Source organism: Eptatretus burgeri, chromosome 12, assembly GCF_056783735.1.
Source record: "Eptatretus burgeri isolate ZD-2024b chromosome 12, Ebu_testis_v1, whole genome shotgun sequence".
Lineage (NCBI taxonomy): Eukaryota > Metazoa > Chordata > Myxini > Myxiniformes > Myxinidae > Eptatretus > Eptatretus burgeri.
This window is the reverse complement of record NC_140972.1, coordinates 10,529,801-10,550,898: the sequence shown is the minus strand read 5'-3', so window position 1 is coordinate 10,550,898 and position 21,098 is coordinate 10,529,801. Positions and strand designations below refer to the sequence as shown.

At 43.0% G+C, this 21,098-nt stretch overlaps 1 protein-coding gene across 2 annotated transcripts in view; it reads right to left on the bottom strand.

Moving 5' to 3' along the window:
* Positions 1 to 21,098, bottom strand: part of DYM (dymeclin) — a 74,008-nt gene that overhangs the window by 4,916 nt on the left and 47,994 nt on the right. For both annotated transcript variants that reach the window (XM_085849466.1, XM_085849465.1), the window contains exons 15-16: positions 20,333 to 20,515; positions 7,644 to 7,757 (exon numbers count right to left, since the gene is read on the bottom strand). In XM_085849466.1, the coding sequence (XP_085705592.1) occupies positions 7,644 to 7,757; positions 20,333 to 20,515 (297 nt within the window). The remainder of the gene's footprint in view (positions 1 to 7,643; positions 7,758 to 20,332; positions 20,516 to 21,098) is intronic.

Genomic DNA, 21,098 nt, shown 5'->3' with positions numbered 1-21,098 from the left:
CTGCAGTGAGCGAAGAAGCTGCTGCTTGCCGGTCTGAGGGATGACAGATGGTACGGCAGAGGGTTGAGTCATCGGCAAAGAGAAATAGAGGATTTTCCAGAGAGTCCGAGAGATCATTGATGAAAACCAGAAAAGAACAGGGCCCAGAACGCTACCTTGAGGAACTCCAGCCTGCACAGGAAGAGGGGATGAAAGAACTCCATTTAGGGCCACACGTTGACTGCGACAGGAGAGGAAGTCTGCGAGCCATGAGTGGAGATGGCCTTGAATACCATGGGCAGAGAGTTTGGTGAGTAGGGCAGGGTGCCAGACTGTGTCAAAAGCACGTGATATGTCCAGGGATACGGCTCGGATTTCCTGTCTGGCATTGAGGACCTCCATCCATTGATGGGAGAGCAGTAGCAGCATATCTAGGGTAGAGTGACCTGGTCTGAAACCAAATTGATGATTGGAAATCAAGCCATTGGAGAAGAGGAAGGATTTCATGTCTGAAGCGATGATGGATTCCATAACCTTGCTGATGATTGGGAGAAGGCTGATTGGTCTATAGTTACAGGGATCTGTTTTTGCACCTTTTTATGCAGGGCAGTGATGTTAGCAGATTTCCAAGCAGATGGCAGATGACCTTGGGAAAATGAGAGGGTGAATAGAACAGAGAGAGGGTGAGCAAGAGCAGAAGAGCAGGCTTTGAGGACACGTGGGCTGATGCCGTCTGGACCGGTTGCAGAATCTGACTCGAGGTTTGAAAGCAAGCTCTCCACCTTGTCAGGAGAAAAGGATACAGATGCTGGGCGAAGGAGGAGAAGGAGACGGGGAAGGCGAGTCCGGAGGCAGTGGGAGAGGGGGAAGGGTAGAAGTGTGGAGGTGAGAGTTGGAACTCTGAATGTTGGGACGATGACTGGCAAAGGGCGAGAGTTGGCTGATATGATGGAGAGAAGAAAGGTGGACATACTGTGTGTACAAGAGACCAAGTGGATGGGGAGTAAGGCGAGGAGCATTGGAGGTGGTTTCAAACTGTTCTACCATGGTGTGGATGGGAGGAGAAATGGTGTCGGGATAATCCTGAAGGAAGATCATGTCAAGAGGGTATTGGAGGTGAGGAGGGTGTCTGACCGAGTGATGAGTGTGAAGTTGGAAATTGAAGGGGTGATGATGAATGTCATCAGTGCATATGCCCCACATATGGGGTGTGAGATGGAATATAAAGAAGATTTCTGGAGTGAGTTAGATGAAGTGGTGGAGAGTGTATCCAAGGATGAAAGAGTGGTGATTGGAGCAGATTTCAATGGACATGTTGGGGAAGGGAATAAAGAGGATGAGGAGGTGATGGGGAGGTACGGTCTCAACAAGAGAAATGTGGAAGGGCAAATGGTGGTAGAGTTTGCAAAAAGAATGGAAATGGCAGTGGTAAACACGTATTTCAAGAAGAAGGAGGAACACAGGGTGACATACAAGAGTGGAGGAAAGTGCACACAGGTGGATTACATCTTAAGTAGGAGATGCAACCTGAAAGAGATTAGTGACTGTGAGGTTGTGGCAGGGGAGAGTGTAGCTCGACAGCATCGATTGGTGGTCTGTAGGATGACTTTAGAGGTGAGGTTGAGGAAGAGAGTGAGGGCTGAACCAAGGACCAGATGGTGGAAGCTGAAGGAGGAAGACTGTTGCGTGAAATTTAGGGAGGAGGTGAGACAGGCGTTGGATGGTGGTAAAGATGGGTGGGATGATTGGGCAACGACAGCAGAAGTTGTGAGGGAGATAGCTAGGAAGGTACTTGGTGTGACATCTGGACAGAGGAAGGAAGATAAGGAGACTTGGTGGTGGAATGAGGAAGTACAGGAAAGTATAAGGAAGAAGGGGTTGGCGAAAAAGAAGTGGGATAGTCAGAGAGATGAAGAAAGTCGGCAGGAGTACAAGGAGTGGCGTCGAAAAGCAAAAAGAGAGGTGGCTAAGGCCAAGGAAAAGGCATATGACGAGCTGTATGAGAAGTTGGATACAAAAGAAGGGGAAAAGGATTTATACCGATTGGCAAGACAGAGGGACCGAGCTGGGAAGGACGTGCTGCAGGTTGGGGTGATAAAGGACGCAAATGGGAATGTGCTGACGAGCGAGGAGAGTGTGTTGAGAAGGTGGATGGAGTACTTTGAGGAGCTGATGAATGAAGAAAATGAGAGAGAGAAGGTTGGAAGAGGTGGAGATAGTGAATCTGGAAGTGGGGTGGATCAGTAAGGATGAAGTGAGGACTGCTATGAAGAAGATTAAAAGTGGAAAGGTGGTTGGCCCAGATGGTATACCAGTGGAGGCATGGAAGTGCTTAGGAGAGATGGCAGTGGGGTTGTTAACCAGATTGTTTAATAAAGTCTTGGAAAGTGAGAGGATGCTGGAGGAGTGGAGATTAAGTGTGCTGGTTCCGATTTTCAAGAATAAGGGTGATGTGCAGAGCTGTGGAAATTACAGAGGGATAAAGTTGTTAAGCCACACCATGAAGTTGTGGGAAAGAGTAGTGGAAGCTCGGTTGAGAGGAGAGGTGATGATCTGTGAGCAGCAATATGGGTTTATGCCAGGAAAGAGCACCACTGATGCAATGTTTGCTTTGACAATGTTGATGGAGAAGTATAGGGAAGGCCAGAAAGAGTTACATTGTGTGTTTGTGGATTTAGAGAAAGCTTATGATAGGGTGCCAAGAGAGGAGTTGTGGTATTGTATGAGGAAGTCGGGAGTGTTGGAGAAGTATGTGAGGATCGTGCAGGATATGTATGAGGACAGTGTGACAGCGGTGAGGTGTGCGGTAGGAATGACGGACCGGTTTAAGGTTAAAGTGGGATTGCACCAAGGATCGACTCTGAGCCCTTTCCTGTTTACAATGGTGATGGACAGGTTGACGGACGAGATCAGACTGGAGTCTCCATGGACCATGATGTTCGCGGATGACATCATGATCTGTAGGGAGAGTTGGGAGCAGGCTGAATCGAGCCTTGAGAGGTGGAGGTACGCACTGGAGAGAAGGGGAATGTTAGTCAGTAGGAGTAAGACGGAGTACATGTGCGTAAATGAGAGGGAGGGTGGTGGTATGGTGCAGTTGCAAGGAGTTGAGGTGGGGAAGGTGGATTGGTTTAAATACTTGGGATCAACTGTCCAAAGTAACGGAGAGTGTGGGAGAGAAGTGAAAAAGAGAGTGCAGGCAGGATGGAGTGGGTGGAGAAGAGTTGCAGGAGTGATTTGTGACAGAAGGGTAGCTGCAAGAGTGAAGGGGAAAGTATACAAGACGGTAGTGAGACCAGCTATGTTGTATGGTTTGGAGGCGGTGGCGCTAACAAAAAGACAGGAAGCAGAGCTGGAGGTGGCAGAGTTAAAGATGCTGCGATTCTCGTTGGGAGTGACGAGGATGGATAGGATAAGAAATGAGTATTAGAGGGACAGCGCAGGTAGGACGGTTTGGAGACAAAGTGAGAGAGGCGAGATTGAGATGGTTTGGACATGTGCACAGGAGGGAAACGGAGTATATCGGGAGAAGGATGTTGAAGATGGAGCCGCCAGGCAGGAGGAGAAGAGGAAGGCCAAAGAAGAGGTTCATGGATGCGGTGAGGGCGGACATGCGGGTGGTTGGAGTGTCAATGGAAGATGTGGAGGATAGAGCGAAATGGAGACAGTTGGTCCGCTGTGGCGACCCCTAACGGGAGCAAGCCGAAAGAGGAAGAAGACTAAATAAGAGTGAAGGCTACTCGAGGTTTTTGGATTGTAATAATTTCCAACGTTGGCCTGTGCCAATTACCGATTCCGATATCAGCCCAACAATAATATTTATATATTGTTGTAGTCATGAAAAAGCCCCCCATATGCAAAGACACGTAGGATTTTCCCCAGACAAATCTTTATTTAATTTATGCGAGATATATTTCCTACTTTTCATGAAGAGGGACTTTGGGAGGAATATGTGTTGTTTTGAACAACATTGAACATTGAACACCTGTATGTTTTGGAACATTAAACACCTGTAGTTAAAATGGTCGATTTCTCTCTAATCCCTCCATCTATTGATCCATATTTGGATCCCTCTATGGATCCAACTGCCAATCCATTGCCAGTCCCTCGCCATGCTCACCTTTCAAGCCGTGGCCCCTTGTGGCCTGTCCTCACAATTCTGTAATTTACAGTTCAAACATTCCCCCCTTCCCTCCTTTTCCAGTCCACGTCACAAATTACACAGTCACGAGTCCACACGACACCAAACACCTGTTGGTTCGAAAGAACGAACCAGAAATGACCGTTCGACTTGCACAAAGGATTCTTAAGCGGGTGTTTGAACACGTGGAACGTAAAAAGACTCGTTCTTTCAATTCCTGCAAAAACTCCATTTGGACACAATGGAGGCAACTCACTCTGTGCAACAGCAGATGAGCTCGTCCTCTGTAGTGCGAGTCGTGAAACCGAGTGGGTTCAGTTGCAGAGTGGAGATGAACCCTCACCTTCATTGGCATGAGATAGTTGGGGCTTCAGACGTTGTTTTGGAACAGGAAGTCGTTCTGCAGTTGGTGCTGGTTGAAGTAAAGTTTTATTTTACAAAGGTGGAAGAGTTCATTGATGGGCTGCAAGTGTGGTTCATGGAGTGTAGGGAATTGGCGGAAGGGTTGACTACAATCTCAGATCGTCTGCTCTTCACCACTATCTCAGATTGTGCCCAATCCAAAACCATGATAATTTCTACCCAAGTTAACACCACCCAAATCCCTCCTCTTTCCAAATTTTCAGTTTTCCTTCATTGGATTTTCATTCTGTATCCCTCTTGTCCACTCCATGAATCCTCTCTTGCCCCCCCCCTCCCCATTCCTCACCACAACCATTGTTTGTCCAAGTGTCCCTCTAGATTTAGCCTTCAACCCTGCTATTGGTATTTCCCCATCCCCTCTCTCTCTCTACCTCTCCTTTTGCGTATGTCTCAACTGTTCCTTTTGCATCCTGTTTTTGTCTGTTACGTGCTGATACATTCAGTGTACTTACTGGCTCTTCCATGAGCCTTGACTATTTATCCAAAAAAAAAAAAGGGCTGAGGCCCTGCATCAGACCCCAGGTGGTGACCAAAGAGACCAGAGGCAGGGGGAAGTATGGAATGGGCAGAGTACCGAGAAGGGTACTTGTGCACCATCTGGCAGGAAAGCATGAGTGGAGGAGGCCAGGAAGGACTGCATGATTCTGTAATTAAGGAGGGGAGCTTGAGGATGGATGACTTCAGTGGCACAGGGTGCCGCATTTTGAGTCAGGCATAGGCTTATAGATGGAATCACACTGCCCAGCCATAATATTGTGTGCAGGCACAGAGGAAAAATTTTAGGGTCAGGCCCAAACTTGGTAGAGTACCAACCCACGGGACGATGGGTAAATCAGTTGCATAGAACCACTATAGAGGTTAATGACAAATGAGAAGTGTTTTGTTGATGCGAGGATAGAGTGGGGATGCTCCCTCTTTGTACCATTTTCAATGTCTGCGACCACTGGATTAACGGAGTAGGGTAATTGGATTTGGTGAGGACCCGATTGTGTCCAAAGTTATTCGTGGAGGGGGGAGGCACACCCATATCGGGCTACACCGCAGTCGAGTCTTGTGACTCCTTTATGTGAAAAAAGGAAACTGAATCCAACAAATACAACAAATATAACATATTACCGAGTTTGGATTTACATTGTTACATCATGTGCGTCCTCACCCCTACCACATTCCCCCAACCCCCACCCTCTTTCCAAAATGTTGCCACATTCTTTCTGTTTGTTCAAGCCGTCGAAAATCTTGTTTGTTTGTCACTCTTGAGAAAGGCCGGGGGAAGCATGCATGTTTTGTGTTGCTGGCTGAAACGTTCAGAAATTCTTTGTTCATCAAAGGGTCAAGAATTTAATATGAATTAATGTGATTTTACTCCTGAATGAAAGTCTTTCCATAAATCTATATATACACAAATACACTACTGGTCTTAAATTTTAGAACACCTCCATTTTTCAGTTTTTACTGAAATTTAAGCAGTTCAAGTCCAGTGAATAACCTGAAATGGTACAAAGCAAAGCCGTAAAATGCCAGAGGTTAAAAAAAAGTTTAGGTTTCCAAAAACTGAAAAATAATGGAAATTTTAGAGTTGTTAAAAAAGGCCCTTTTCAGGGAACAATGGGTCAGCAACTGCAGCTGTTTTGGAGCAATGGAAGTAAATTAAGCCTTGAAAGTTGATGCAAACAATTCCTACAGGTGTCCCAACTTTTGTTGATTAGTTACAAACCCTGTGTTTGTATAAAAGCAGTGTTGGAACAGACTGTGTTGCTACAACCTCTGAAGCATTATTTGGACAATATTGCACTGCAGGAAGTAGTATATTGCTCTCATAATGGCAAGAAAAAGACAATTAACAAAGGAAGACAGACAGACCATCATAACCCTTAAAAGTGTAGGTCTTTCCTTTCGAGAAATTGCAAAGTAAGTCAAGGTGTCAGTGAGTAAAGTTTCTTACACCATCAAAAGGCACTTGGAAACTGGAGGAAACTCTGACAGGAAGAGGTCTGGCAGACCCAAAGCCACAACACAATCAGAAGACAAGTTTCTTAGAGTCAACAGCTTGCGTGATCGGCAGCTCACAGGACAGCAGCTTCAAGCACAGCTTAACACTTGGTCGAAGTAAGGAAGTCTCAGTTTCAACTGTGAAGAGAAGACTTCGAGCTGCAGGTTTGACAGGTCGAGTGGCAGTAAGAAAGCCATTGCTAAGATGGCAAAATAAGAAAAAGAGGCTTGCCTGGGCCATGAAGCACCGCCAGTGGACTACTGGAAACTGGAAGAAGTTAAGGTCTTATGGACCGATGAATCAAAATTTGAAATCTTCGGTTCATCATGCAGGATTTTTGTACACCGTCGAGTCGGTGAAAGGATGGTTCCTCAGTGTGTGACACCAACTGTCAAACATGGAGGAGGAAGCGTGATGATCTGGGGCTATTTTGCTGGATCCAGAGTCGGCGACTTGCACAGAGCGATTGGCACCCTGAACCAAAAGGGCTACCACAGCATTTTGCAGCGCCATGCAATACCCTCTGGCCTCCGCTTAGTTGATCAGGTGTTCATCCTACAGCAAGATAACGACCCAAAACATACCTCCAGGCTATGTCAGAACTACCTTAGAAGAAAAGAACAAGACGGAAGGATTCAAATCATGGAATGGCCAGCACAGTCTCCAGACTTAAACCCCATCGAGCTGGTTTGGGATGAACTGGACAGAAGGGTGAAAGCAAAGCAACCTACAAGTGCAACATATTTGTGGGAATTTCTGCAACAGTGTTGGGAAGAACTTTCCGTACAGTATTTGATTTCCAGTGTAGAAAGAATGCCACGAGTATGTTCGGCTGTTATATCTGCAAAAGGTGGCTACTTTGACGAGTCAAAAATTTAGATTAAATTTTGTTCAACAAAACGATACCATGATTTCTTTTTTATCTGCAATTGTTTATTTGTTCTATGCTTTAATTTCAGAATACATTGAAACATTAAACTGCTTAAATTTCAGTAAAAACTGGAAAAATGGGGGTGTTCTCAAACTTTTGACCAGTAGTGTACATATACACACACATACACACATCACGTTCTCAATAGTGAATTGCTACAACTGCAACTGAAAGCTCACCTTTAACCTTTCTTTGGGAATCAGCATTGAACCCTGCTTGATGACAGCCTGCACTTGCTCCACTGTGAGTCCTGATCCAGCCTGTTCTAAACGGGCTCCAAAAAATTCCAGCACCTGCAAGAATAGTCAAATAAATTGAAGGAAACATGTAATGCAATTGCTTTTAAATTGAAGGTCAGTTGCTTGCAAAAGCATAGACATTGTTCCTTTTGTCAGACATAGAGGTGGATTTAAGGGAGTGGGCAGGAAGACAAAGTGACACATTCGTGCAAATAAAAATGAAAAAGTGAAATGTTTTACAAATGGCATTCAAAGTGAAAACATGTACAAGCAGTGTGGGCTGCTCTCAGCATGGTGAAGGTCAGATAATACTGTCATGCCCAAAAATATAAGCACCCTTGCACATCTTTCAAATAATGCACCATTTCTTCTGGAAAATTGTTGAAATTTAAAAATATTTTGATTTCCACAAATGTATTTCTTCAGTTTGCAGTGGAACAAAACAAAAAAGCTGAAAAAAATTACTAAATCGAAGCTTATTCCACACCGAAATCCTAAAATGGCCGGAACAATATTATTGGCACCTTTTAGAAGTTGTTAGAAATAATAACATTTCAAGTAGGTGATTCTCCTTTACTTTGGAAATGAACTCACCTATGGTGAGTTGCAGGTGCCTGCAATATAAAAATCACTCATTCAACCAGCTTGAATGGAGAAAAGGAGTCATTCTGCTGTTTTGTGTCACTGTGTGTCCCGCAATGAGCATGAAGAAAAGAAAGGAAACCAGAGAATTGCCTGAGGAGGTCAGACACAAGATTGTAGCCAAACATGGACAATCTCAAGGTTACAAGTCCATCGCTAAAGACCTTGATGATGTTCCTGTATCCACCGTACGTAATGTTATCAGGAAGTTTAAGGCCATGGCACTGGAGCCAACCTCCCTGGATGTGGCCACAGGAGAAAACTTGATCGAAGATTGCAGTGAAGGATTGTTCGAATGGTGGAGAAAGCACCTCGATCAACTGCCAAACAGATTCAAGCTGACCTTCAGACAGTTGACAGTTTCAACTCACACCATCCATCACCAACTCAATGAAAGTGGGTTCTATGGGAGGAGACCCAGGACGACCTCACTGCTGAGAGAGAGACATAAGAAAGCCGGACTGGAGTTTGCCAAAACACACCTGAACAAGCCAAAATCATTCTGGGAGAATGTCCTGTGGACAGATGAGACCAAATTAGAGCTTTTTGGTAAAGCACATCATCTCTGTTTAAAGAAAACAAAATGAAGCCTTCAAAGAAAAGAACAGTTTCCCTGCAGTCAAACATGGAGGAGGTTCAGTGACGTTTTGGGGTAGCTATGTTGCCTCTGGCACTGGGTGCCTTGTGTGCATAGCATCATGAAATCAGGAGGTGACCAAGGTATTTTGGAGCGCAATGTTCAACCCAGTGTCAAAAATCTGGGTCTCCGTCGAAGGTCATGAGTCTTGCAGCAGGACAATGACCCCAAACATACTTCAGAAAGCACTCAGGAATGGTTCAAGACAAAATACTGGACTGTTCTGAAGTGGCCAGATCAAAATCCCATTGAACACCTGTGGGGAGATCTGAAAACAGCAGTTGGGAGAAGGCACCCTTCAAATCTGGGAGAACTGGAGCAGTTTGTACAAGAAGATTGGAACAAACTACCAGTGGAGAGGTGGAGGAAGTTCATTCATGGTGAGAGGAAGTGCTTGACTGCAGTTATATTGTCCAAAGGCTGTGCTACCAAATAGTAAGTCAAGGGTGTCAATAATTTTGTCAATGCCATTTCTTTTTATTTTCTGATTTAAAACAATATATTAAGTTCTGAATCAAAAACAAAGGTTCTGTAATATTAACAGAGAAATGAAGAATTGTTTGGTCAATTTCAACTTATTTTTGCAGAAAATTGCGAGTTATTTGAAAAAAATGACAAGGGTGCCAATATATTTGGGCACGACTGTAATAAGCAAGGAAATAAATAAATGAGTTAAAAGAACAGCCTGCACAAAGGCAAAAATCCACGAGCCAAATCAGGTTGACATTTCGCCTCAGAACAAAGGCTCCGACTTCTGATGAGAGTTGTATGATTTTGGGGGTTCTGGGGCAAAGCACTTTCACCGATAATTACCAGCTTTCTGAGACAAATTCCCAGAAATGAAAGCATAAACTGTTTTCTATACCAATCGACAGTTTGAAAACAGTTTCTGACACACTTTTGTCATTTTAAATGTTTTTTTTTTACATTTCCAAAGGACGAATGAAAGCACATTGTCCATTTTCACAATTTGTTTATTATCCCCATAAATCACTAAATTTCCATAATTATCACATTCATTCATGGACCTCGCCTGGTGTTGGCTTAATGGTTAGCGTGGCGGGCTTTGGATCCAAGGGTCCTGAGTTCAAATCCCACTCAGCTGTTGAATTAATACCAGATGGGGTTAACTCGACCTATCATCCTTCCGAGGTCGCAAAATGAGTGCCAGCATGCTGATATACTGGTATACTGTGTCGGAGTGGCGACCCGTCCAGGACTGTGCCCAATAGCCAAGGAGACTGCTTAAGCAGCACCAATGCTCTGCACAGAGTATGGTCCCAATCTCCACCTCCTCCATCAGCGGCACAGCTGCGCTCCCAGAAAATGATGCAATCAACAGCCACAGACTGCACATGATAGTTAGCTATTCATGTACCCAGCTCTATGTAGAGAGTGTCGGTGCTGCCGAAGCAGTTAATAAGCTAGGTCTAAAATCCTGGACGGGTCGCCACGCTAACTCAGGAAGTCAAGGCAGGAATTTGTAATTTGTTCAGATTGCCGGCGATGGCTCATCTGCTCTTTGTGAAGGACACCGTGGGATCTTATATTTCTACCAATTAATGCCAGTAGACTAACTAATGCCAGCTTAACGTCCATCCGAGGGACTGCACACACATTGATGAATAACCCTGCCTGTGAAACACCAGGATGACCGTATATAGTTGGGCCGAGATTCAAACCCAGGCGATGCAGCCCAGAGGCTGAGGGAAAATGCTTTGCAGGGAAAACATGACCAACAAGAAAAAGAGCAATCAGAGATTGCAGATAATCACCAGGACTGTTTTTGTGTGGTGTATTTTGCATGGTCTTTGTGTACTGGTGTGTTACGTAATTCGAGATAATTAGAACTGCCACTTTATAACTGCTGGCAGTGATGACCGGGTAGCAAGACATCCCGCTTTCATGCGACTCCGTTTTGATCAGACACCTGACCCTGACCCATGACTTTTTAAATTATTATTTATTATTCAATAATAAAAATTAAATAATTCTGGCTGCCAGACCATGCGTCCGTCCGATCAAGTTGAAATTTAAGACATGTATTCCCCATCACCACGAGATCATAATTGTGAAGTTTCATGTCGATTGATTAAGCAGTTCCAGAGAAAACAATATTTAATATTTTCTTCAATCCAATATGGCTGCCAAACCATGTGACCTATCAATTATTTCTTAAACTTGTACACCCATGGCTTGGGGAACATTTGTGTGACGTTTCCCCTCGATTTGTCCAGTCGTTCTGGAGAAGAACGACTGGACAACGACTTTTCCCGACACAGTGCTGTCAGTTACCTATATAATATAAAGTTTCACCTCGATTTCTTCAGCCACTTCAGAGAAGAAGATTTTTGAAGGTTAAAAAAAAACCCAAAACAATATGGCTGCCAAATCACGTGACTGATGACGTCATCAATTTTTTTTTCTTTTTTCTGAGGACCATTTTATCCCGAGATGACCCTCAAAAATTTTCATACTGATCAAATGTGGTGTTCTACATATGCTATAATGATGTCATAAAAAAAAAATCACACTTATTCCCCATGAGGAGAACTTGCCGTGTGCCAAGTTTCAATTTTTTCCTTGGTGCGATTCTTAGAAATACAGAGTTCCAAAATTTTTCCATTTTTCCAACACGGCTGCTCCACCACGTGACCTATGACATCGTAATTATCATTAAAAAATTCTACATGAGTAATCTCACCTGTGGTGAAAATTTCATCTCAATCCGACAAGCGGTTGCAGAGAAAAACATGAAAGAAAGTTCTGTGCGTACAGACAAAAACAGACAAACGGACCCAAACGCAATACCCTCTCCTTCGGTGAGGGTAATTATACCTGAAATCGTACACGTCACATGCCCAAGGTTGTACTCTCATATTAACTACACACCTTTGTTTATAAAACCTAATTCCGATTTGAACATTGAATTTTGTCTGACCTGGTGTTGTAGTCAGCATTTTTGTATTTCTTGAATACATAGCTGTTTGGTTTAAGGTTGTATATTTATCAAATCATTGAACTTCATAGTCATTCACATTTGTTGGACTTGGGTAATTAATTAACGAAAGTTCTGTACCAGAAAAAAAACTCAAATTCATTTCTCTTATAAAATAATTCATTTTTGGTGCAATTTTGAAATAAATTTGTTCCTTTATATACAAGGGAGTCTGAAAAATGAATATTCCAAAAGGAATGTTGAACAGTTTTATTATTATCTGAGATACTGACATAAATTTGATATGAACACATGTAATAGACACACAAGTTTTAGTTTGTTGCGAATATCGATTGTTTATTTTTTCTGTTTCAGGAGAAACTCCATTTTATGATACAACGACAAGTCCTCAAGAGAAAGTAAATGTTGCGAGATTTGTACATTAATGTGGTTCACTCATTCAAGCCCCAATGCATTTTTCAGCATGAAAGACACTCCATTACGAAGATGGGTGTATCCGTTTGAGGCTACAGGATCTGTCCTCAAGGCGAAATCTGCTGGAAGGCCAAGAAAGTCAAATGAAAGGTTGAATGTTGTTGTGGAGGAATTTACCAACAGCCCAAAAAAAGTTAATAAGGAGAGAGAGAGCATCACTTGAGTTAAACATTCCCAAAAGCTCTGTTCATGACATCCTTCATAAACAACTGAGGTTTAAATGTTATAAAGTGCAAACAGTTCATAAACTTTTGGAAAAGGATTATGAAACAAGAGTAAATGTTTGTTATGGATTGATTGAACGGATAGAATCGGATGAACATTAAAAAAAATAAAAATAGAATCAAACCTCATTTTTAGTGATGACGCTACATTTCACACATCAGGCAAAGTTAATCGTCACAATTGTAGGATGTGTGGAGAAGAAAATTTGCATGAACTGTATGAACACTAAAGGGATTCACCTAAAGTAAACGTCTGGTGTGTCGTGTCGTCACGTTCTCACATCTACGGACCTTATTTATTTGATTAACACACTCTCACCAGCATTTCGTACCTCAACATGCTTCGAGAGATCTTTATTCCCCAACTCCAAGAAAATCCCAACTTGTTACAAAGAACTATCTTTCAACAGGATGGAGCATGACCTCACTTTTCTGGAATTGTTAAAGTGTTTTAAATCAAACTTTGCCAGACTTTGGTATTGTTAAAAGTAAAATCTCCACCAACAAACCAAGGGACCTTGAAGATCTTAAACATCGTATTGTTGATGCTGTGTCATCTATCTCGACAGCTGTGTGGGTGTGGGAAAATGTTTTCTCAGAATTTTAATGCCAAATTAGGTTGATCGTCATGACTGATGGACGAAATGTAGAAGTTTATTAATAATTCGAGATTATCTAAACGATACCATAAAAATTAAATAATCTAAAACATGTACGTCTATCACATGTATTCATATCAAATTTATGTCAGTATCTCAAATAACAATGAAACTATTCAACGTTATTTTTGGTAAATCCATTTACGGACACCCTGTACATTTTAAAAAATTTGGACAAAAAGAATATAATCACAAAAGATACGAGGTTTAGAAGTTTTTCTCTCTGTGTTTAATCCAATTCATCAACACTTTGGATAACACTCAAATTCTTCTTCCTCAGTTTTAAGGGCATCCATTAAGTCTTATACAAATACCATTATTTATACAACCAGGTACCTGTGGAAATTCCACATAATGTAAAATGTAAATTCAACAATATTATGCAAAGAAACAGTTAAATATGGCAATTTCATATTGTTGAGTCATATGCTCCATAAAAATGTTGCTCAATTAAACCAACTCCTCCCCCCCCCCACTCAAATCCATGTCAACACCCCCCTCCTCACATCCCAAGTCCTCAATCCCTCCCCCACACCCCACATCCCAAGTCCTCAACTCCCATACACATCCCAAGTCCTCAATCCCCCCACATCCCCAAACCCCCACATCCCAATTCCTCATCCCCCCCACCCACATCCCCAAACCCCTCACATCCCAAGTCCTCAACTCCCCACTCCCCAGACCCAAGTTCTCAACTCCCACCCACCAACCCCAAGTCCTTAACCTCCCCACTGATCCTCAAGTGCTCAACCCCCTCCCCCAACCAAACCCAAAGTCCTCAAACCCCCACCCAAATCTCAGTCCTCCACGCCCCTCCCCACACCAAGTACTCAATCGCCCCGACCCATCCCAAGTTTTCAACCCCTATCCCCCACCTCCCTCCCCACCTCAAATACTCAATCACTTCCCCACCCAAAGTCCTCACTCCCAAGTCATCAACCCCCTCTCCCAACTCTGTCCCCTCTCTGCTCCTGCAAACCCCAACTCTGTCCTCCCCCCCCCCCTTTCTTCCTGTTTTTCAAAGCAAGAAGGCATTCTTAAATCATAACATATTATATATTCATTACATCATTAAATGGTGCCGGGTGTGAAGTGACAGTCTAAACACCTCCAATTCACAATCTCAGGTGATTGCGAGTTGTGAAATTGTGTTAATAAATGATCCGATTTCTTCTTCGACAGCAGCCCATTTCAAGTGGGGTCACTGACATGTATCCTGCTTCACCATTTGGGCCTATTGTATACCCATTCTCTATCCACACCTTTCTACTTCGCATCCGCTTCCACACAATCACTCCATCTCCTCTTCAGTTTTTCCTGCCGTCTTTCCAGGTGGTATTATTCTCATCATCCTTCTCCCCACATACTCCTTATTCCTTCTCATCACATGCCCATACCATCTGAATCTACTTCCCCGTTCCTTCTTCGATGCTTCAACCACTTTCACAGTTCCTCTGATTTATTCGTTCCTCACATGGTCTTCTCATGTTACACTGCACAACCATCTATCTATGAATGTCCTATTCCTAAGACATGGGCTGAGAATCTGCCTAGGGGATGACCGACAGAGGCCCCTGGAGTACCAATGGAAAGTGGACGCAGAGACGTGCAGTGGTGCATGCTCCCAATGTATGTATGTATATGTTATGTTATTTACAATGCCTGTAAAACACCAGGATGACATTTTATGGCTGGGTTGAGATTCAAACCCAGGCGAGTGTGGGTACCTTGAGGTCATCCTGTCTGCAGAGGATGTATCGTAATGCACTGTTAATAAACAAACTGTGATTGCATGTTGTATGTATAAGTTAAAAATGTACATATAATAAAAGTAGATGCCGAAGCAAAAAGATCGCTACTGGTGTCCCTGGACACTGCAAAATAAAATGAGACGTACAATAATTACCATTAAAAGAGTGGAAAAAAAAAGCATTTTGGAGCCATTTTACCTCGCATCACTTGAGTGTATTATTTAATTATATCGGGTTTATCTGATTTATCTCTAGATTTAGACATAATTATTGAGGCCATGTGCTTCAATCATCAAACATGGAATCGGATATTTGCTTTTAATAAGCATATACGATAATCTCTTGCCAGGAGCGAATTACATTGCTACTAGCCTCACGCAGCCAATGAGTGTAACAGCTAAGGACGAATGGACAGCCAGCCATATATATATATATATATATATATATATATATATATATATATATATATATATATATATATATATATATATATATATATATATATATATATATATATATATATATATATATATATATATTGTTGTGGTTACCAAATTCGCAAACCACCATTCAGGTCCCTTAGGTGAGATATCTCGGTAAGTATATGTGTAGTTAGGCCCAAGCCCGTTGTCTAGAGGGAATAAATGTTATTCATGCGTGCTGCGACTCTTCAGGATAGCCGTTTTTCTTTTACTATCTTTATTTTGGACCAACCGCCATTGTTACCACCACCAACCACAACATCAACCACCCACCGCGGCGCCGCTTCACGTCACACCTCGCAACCGTCGCATCGCCACCGTTCTTGCGCCGCTTGTGGGTACCGGTGTTGGACTCGTGCAGGGCGCGCGCCGAACAGCGTGTACAAAACCACGGACTTTCCGCTTCAAAAACGGATCAAAAACGACACACGCCCACTTTTGTTCCGTCCAATCGGTGAGCAAGGGGCGATTTGGCCCCGCCTCCAGGGCGTTGGAGGGCGATCGATATATGCAAATTTATGGATCAAAAAGCATTCACGCCCACTTTTTCTCGGGCCAATGGGGAGCGAGGTGAAAGGTCGAAGGGAGGGGGTCAAAGCTGAGAGAGCGAAGCCACGGGGCTTATAAAAGCGACCGCGTTCGTCAGTCAAGTCGGAACAGAGAGTTAAGACTTCGCGGGCGGTGGAGTTGGGAAGAAGGAGCAAAAAGGAGCTGGTCGCCGTCGTGTGCGTTGGAGTCAGAGCGGAGGGGACGGAGCTGTGGAGAGGGGGCGAGGGCAGACGAGGGGGTGCTCGCGTCGTGCAGGGAGCTGCACCCCAGGGAGGCCGACAGCGCGACCTGGCCGAGGTGGAGACGCTCGTCGCGGGACTCGAGGCAGAATAGGAATCCTCTATACCCCGAGCATCAGCAACCCCCTCCTGTTTCCCCCCGCGCTGAGATAGTGCGACCAAGGGGGCCCCTTTCCCACCCCCTACCAGACACTGCCCGCGAGGCCCGCGGAGTTGAGGCACCATCGCCGCTCCGCGTCTCATCACCAGATGGGTAGGCCCGACCCGGTCTCGGCCTCAGGCCCGCCTCATCCTTGAGGGTATTCTTTTCCTTGGTTTTGGGTATGTGTTGTCGGCGCCGTCTGTGAAGTAAAATTGTATAAATGTTGCCGTGTGCTCGCGTAATCGGTATTAGATCTGCATTGTCGCATTTGCTTTTTGTGTAAATTGCATTGTGTTTTTCTTTTCTATGTGCTTTTGGTGGAATTGAATATGTGTGCTTTCCGTTCATCGCGAATAAATGTGCTTTGTGTTGAACTGTTTCCCGCTTCGCTTCGTCATTTCTTTCATTGAATCCTCATCTTGCTTCACGTAAAGGGTTGGTAGTGGGCTGAATACGCCCGATAATTAATCGAACCGTCGAGGCCGACGATAACACCGCTCGGTTATCCCGATAGAACGGAACGGGTCGCTTAAGTGGCCCGTGTCCGAAGTCGACCTGTGGCGAGGTGCGATCGCCCGGTCTATCCTCCGTGTGGGTACTTAGGTAGGTCGAATTTGGCGAGCAACCCTATCCCACGCGGGGGCTGATTGGCTCGATCGCGGTGAGACCGAAAGGTCCACCCGTGACTGGTTCCCGGCGTTAGTCCGAGAGGGTCACGACTGGATTGTCCGTCCGGTGGGCGACGTGCCGCGATTCGAGTTACGTGGCCGTCAGCACGCCGGCGGGCGCGAATCCGCAACAATATATATATTAGGGTGGTCCAAAAAGTCGAAAAAAAATAGAATGTTGCTCCACAAGCTTAAAATTATTCTAATACGATCCAATAACATGCATAAATTGTTTTAGCTTGATCGGAGGTGATTTAGAGGTCGCTCCATATGATGACTTTTAGTCTCATGACTTGAATAAATTAGGGTATGGTCAGGTACGATTACGGGTACTTCTGGATGTCTGAGGTGGAAATGGAGTGCATTTTCGAATTCTATTGGGTCGATTTACTCAAAGAAATGACTGCACCGACATTGAATTCACTACCATTTTGAAAATATGACCTAAAACAAGATTTATCATTACTGGAGTTGAGCAACTAATCCTACTCATTTCGATATTTTCTAATCTATAATTAATTTGTCGTCCGTCTAAACATTTCTTGGAGTAAATCGACCCCACTGAGTTCGAAAATGCAGTCCATTTTCACCGAGGAAGTTCAGAAGTGTACGGATTCGCATCTCACCATACCCAAATTTAATATAATAATAACGAAATAAATAACTAACATATTTTTCGTGAATCATTGAATCTAACACACTGGATGTCGGGCTGGCTAGAAATAAGTTCAGGCGGGAGTGGAGACAGCAATAGAGGCGGAGATGATAGTGGCATTTGGTAAATGAGACGAAATATTCTAATAGTTTGTAATTCCATTGATTGAAAAATTAGGGTATGGTGAGATGCGAATCCGTACACTTCTGAACTTCCTCGGTGAAAATGGACTGCATTTTCGAACTCAGTGGGGTCGATTTACTCTAAGAAATGTTTATACGGACGACAAATTAATTATAGATGAGAAAATATCGAAATGAGTAGGATTAGTTACTCAACTCCAGTAATGATAAATCTTGTTTTAGGTCATATTTTCGAAATGGTAGTGAATTCAATGTCAGTAAAGTCATTTCTTAGAGTAAATCGACCCAATAGAGTTCGAAAATGCACTCCATTTCCACCTCGGACATCCAGAAGTACCCGTAATCGTACCTGACCATACCCTAATTTAACCAACTCATGAAACCAAAAGTCGTCATATGGAGCGACCTCTAAATCATCTCCGATCAACTTAAATTTTTTATGTGCGTTATTGAATCATAGTGAAATAATTTAAGGCTTGTGGAGACATCTGAATTTTTATTATTTTTTTTGCTGTTTTTGGACCACATATATATATATATATATATATATATATATATATATATATATATATATATATATATATATATATATATATATATATATATATATATATATATATATATATATATATATATATATCCACACATGCGCGTGCGCACGCACGCATGCACGCACACCTCTTATAGTTTAGATTGTATTAATTATGCCTCAGCACCATTATGTTTCCGGGTTGTCCGTCCGTATTTTCGTTTACGCGATTAGTCAAGAAGCAAATTGTAGAATTTCATCAAACTTGGTAAAAAGGTAAAGTAAGACAGGGCAATTAAGTGATTAGATTTTGGGCCAGATGTGATATAGGTCAGGGGTCAAAGGTCAAGGTCAAACTTTTGAAATTTTACTGTTTACGCCCGAACTCAAGAAATATTGGACAGAATTTCATCAAACTTGGTACAAAGGTAAAGTTAGACAAGGCAATTAACCGATTAGATTTTGGGTCAGATATTATAATGGTCAAGGGTCAAATACGTGAAGACAAGTGTTTGTGCGGGAGAGCGGAGACATACCCGTCGACTGCGCGCAGTCGAATTACTCTAGATTTTTTTTTCTATATTCTTCTTTATTTTGAAATAAACTATTATTATAATGTTCAAAATTGTATCATTTCTTTGATTATGTTCTTCTTCATCTCCTTCAACACTTTATCGCATTTGGAAACATACAGTACATATTTATAAGCAGAAGAACTTGCTCTTAATCCTACAAATTCTTTCATAATTTCTCCACTGGGTTCATGTGTAAATATTGCAATAACTTGTTCATTTTTTGTATAGAATAGATTATCATCTTCTTTATCGTCACTTATGTCATAAAGTCCTTATTACAGACATTACAATGAGTTGCATTCACCATATGAATATAATCGAAAGATTATTTAAAATGATCTTCTGGAGATGAGATATTTTACTTTAAAATAAAAATTCACCTGCTTCCCTACCATATCATTGGGATTTCCCAACTGTTACATGAGTATGTCTGGCGGAGGCAAGGAAGTTTCTTAACAACACAATTATCGCAAGGTTCTGAGAAATCAGCCAACACAATCGAAACGAGGAAGTGAATGAGGCGGACTGAATGAATGAAATGAACGAGAGCGATCAGACAAATTTCACCCTAAAGGGTAATTGTTAATTTTATATTGCACAATTTGATAATTATAGTAATTTAATTATTTATGTGGGACAATGGAGAGAATTTTGCTACTTTTTGATATTCTTAATTCCTTTGGAAGCCTGGTGTTGGCTTGGTGGTTAGGGTGGCGAGCTTGGGATCTTAGGGTCCTGAGTTCAAGCCCCATCAGCTGCTGAATTAATACCAGGTGGGGTTGACTCAGTCAGTCATCCTTCCGAGGTCGGCAAAATGAGTATCAGTGAACTGGTAATAGGGGCACAGCATCAGTGGTGCCCCCCATAATCAGTAGCAGTGGCGCTGCACTGTTGAAGCATGAAATCATGCCACCACAACAAGTGGAAGTATAAATAAATAAAAGAGAAAAATGTTTTAGAAACAAGTTTAAACTGGGTTTATTTTTGGTATAGAAAACTGTATTTTTGTTGATTTCTGGAAACTTCTCAGAAAACTAGTGATTATCGGTGAAAGTGCCTTTGATGTGCTTGCACCCAGAATCCTCATAATAATTCCAGAGACGACTGTCTACCACAGCATGGCCCTCAACTGGGGCTCAGCGAAACACATTTTCCAAAGTTCAATATAATTTTGGGGAGAGGAGGAGGAAGGGGTGTCATTGAAAGATGCTGAAGGAGGAAGGGTGGATGGTAGGTATGTCTGAGGTACGTGCCTATCATAAAGACTTCGAGACTTTTGTCCAACACACATTTCTCCTCACCATGTGAATGTTGGACGTGACGTCCGCGAATGCAGGCTGTAGCCGGTAAGCCTGAAAGAGTTCGCGTTTGTAGAGAAGTGTGTATAACAAATTGGGATTGTGCTGCAAAGATCCACTAACACAACTCCCAACCACCTCAAGTAGCATCCTCATCACTTCTTCAACAACAGCCACGTCCTGTGCCTGGACCAGACAAAAGAACAAGGATTAACAGTTTACATTACTCGTTCCCCTTTGTCGTGTAGTTCCCAGAAAATGAACAACATTGCCAGTGAATCGATCCACTCTGAAATGTAGTTTACAAACCACACCTCTGCACAATCATTGCCTGGGCACAGTGCAAAGTCATCACTTAGTGACGACAAATGCATGGTGTGAGCAGCAGTGCCATACTACTGGGCCAGGTAGGGCACACAGTAACAAAACTACCAACATCAACTTCAGCTTGGGGGATGGGGAGGGGAAGGGGAATGTTCTACCCCAGGGAGCACCGTGCACCAGCCCAACACCGTGCGGGGGGGGAGTGCCGGGGTTCGTTACCGCGCTTTGGCCCTGTATCGTTTTTATCACCTTGCAACTAGTTTTAGGGCTCCGATTACCTTTCTGAGGATAACCATGTATCCTTAAATGCATACAAGATAAATGAGTGATATTTCGACACCGAGAAAATGGGATAATTTTTTTACTTCAGATAATACAGTAATGCATAAATAATTAAATAAAAGTTAAAAGATAAGGGATAGAGATGTTTAAGCAGATTTTCCTG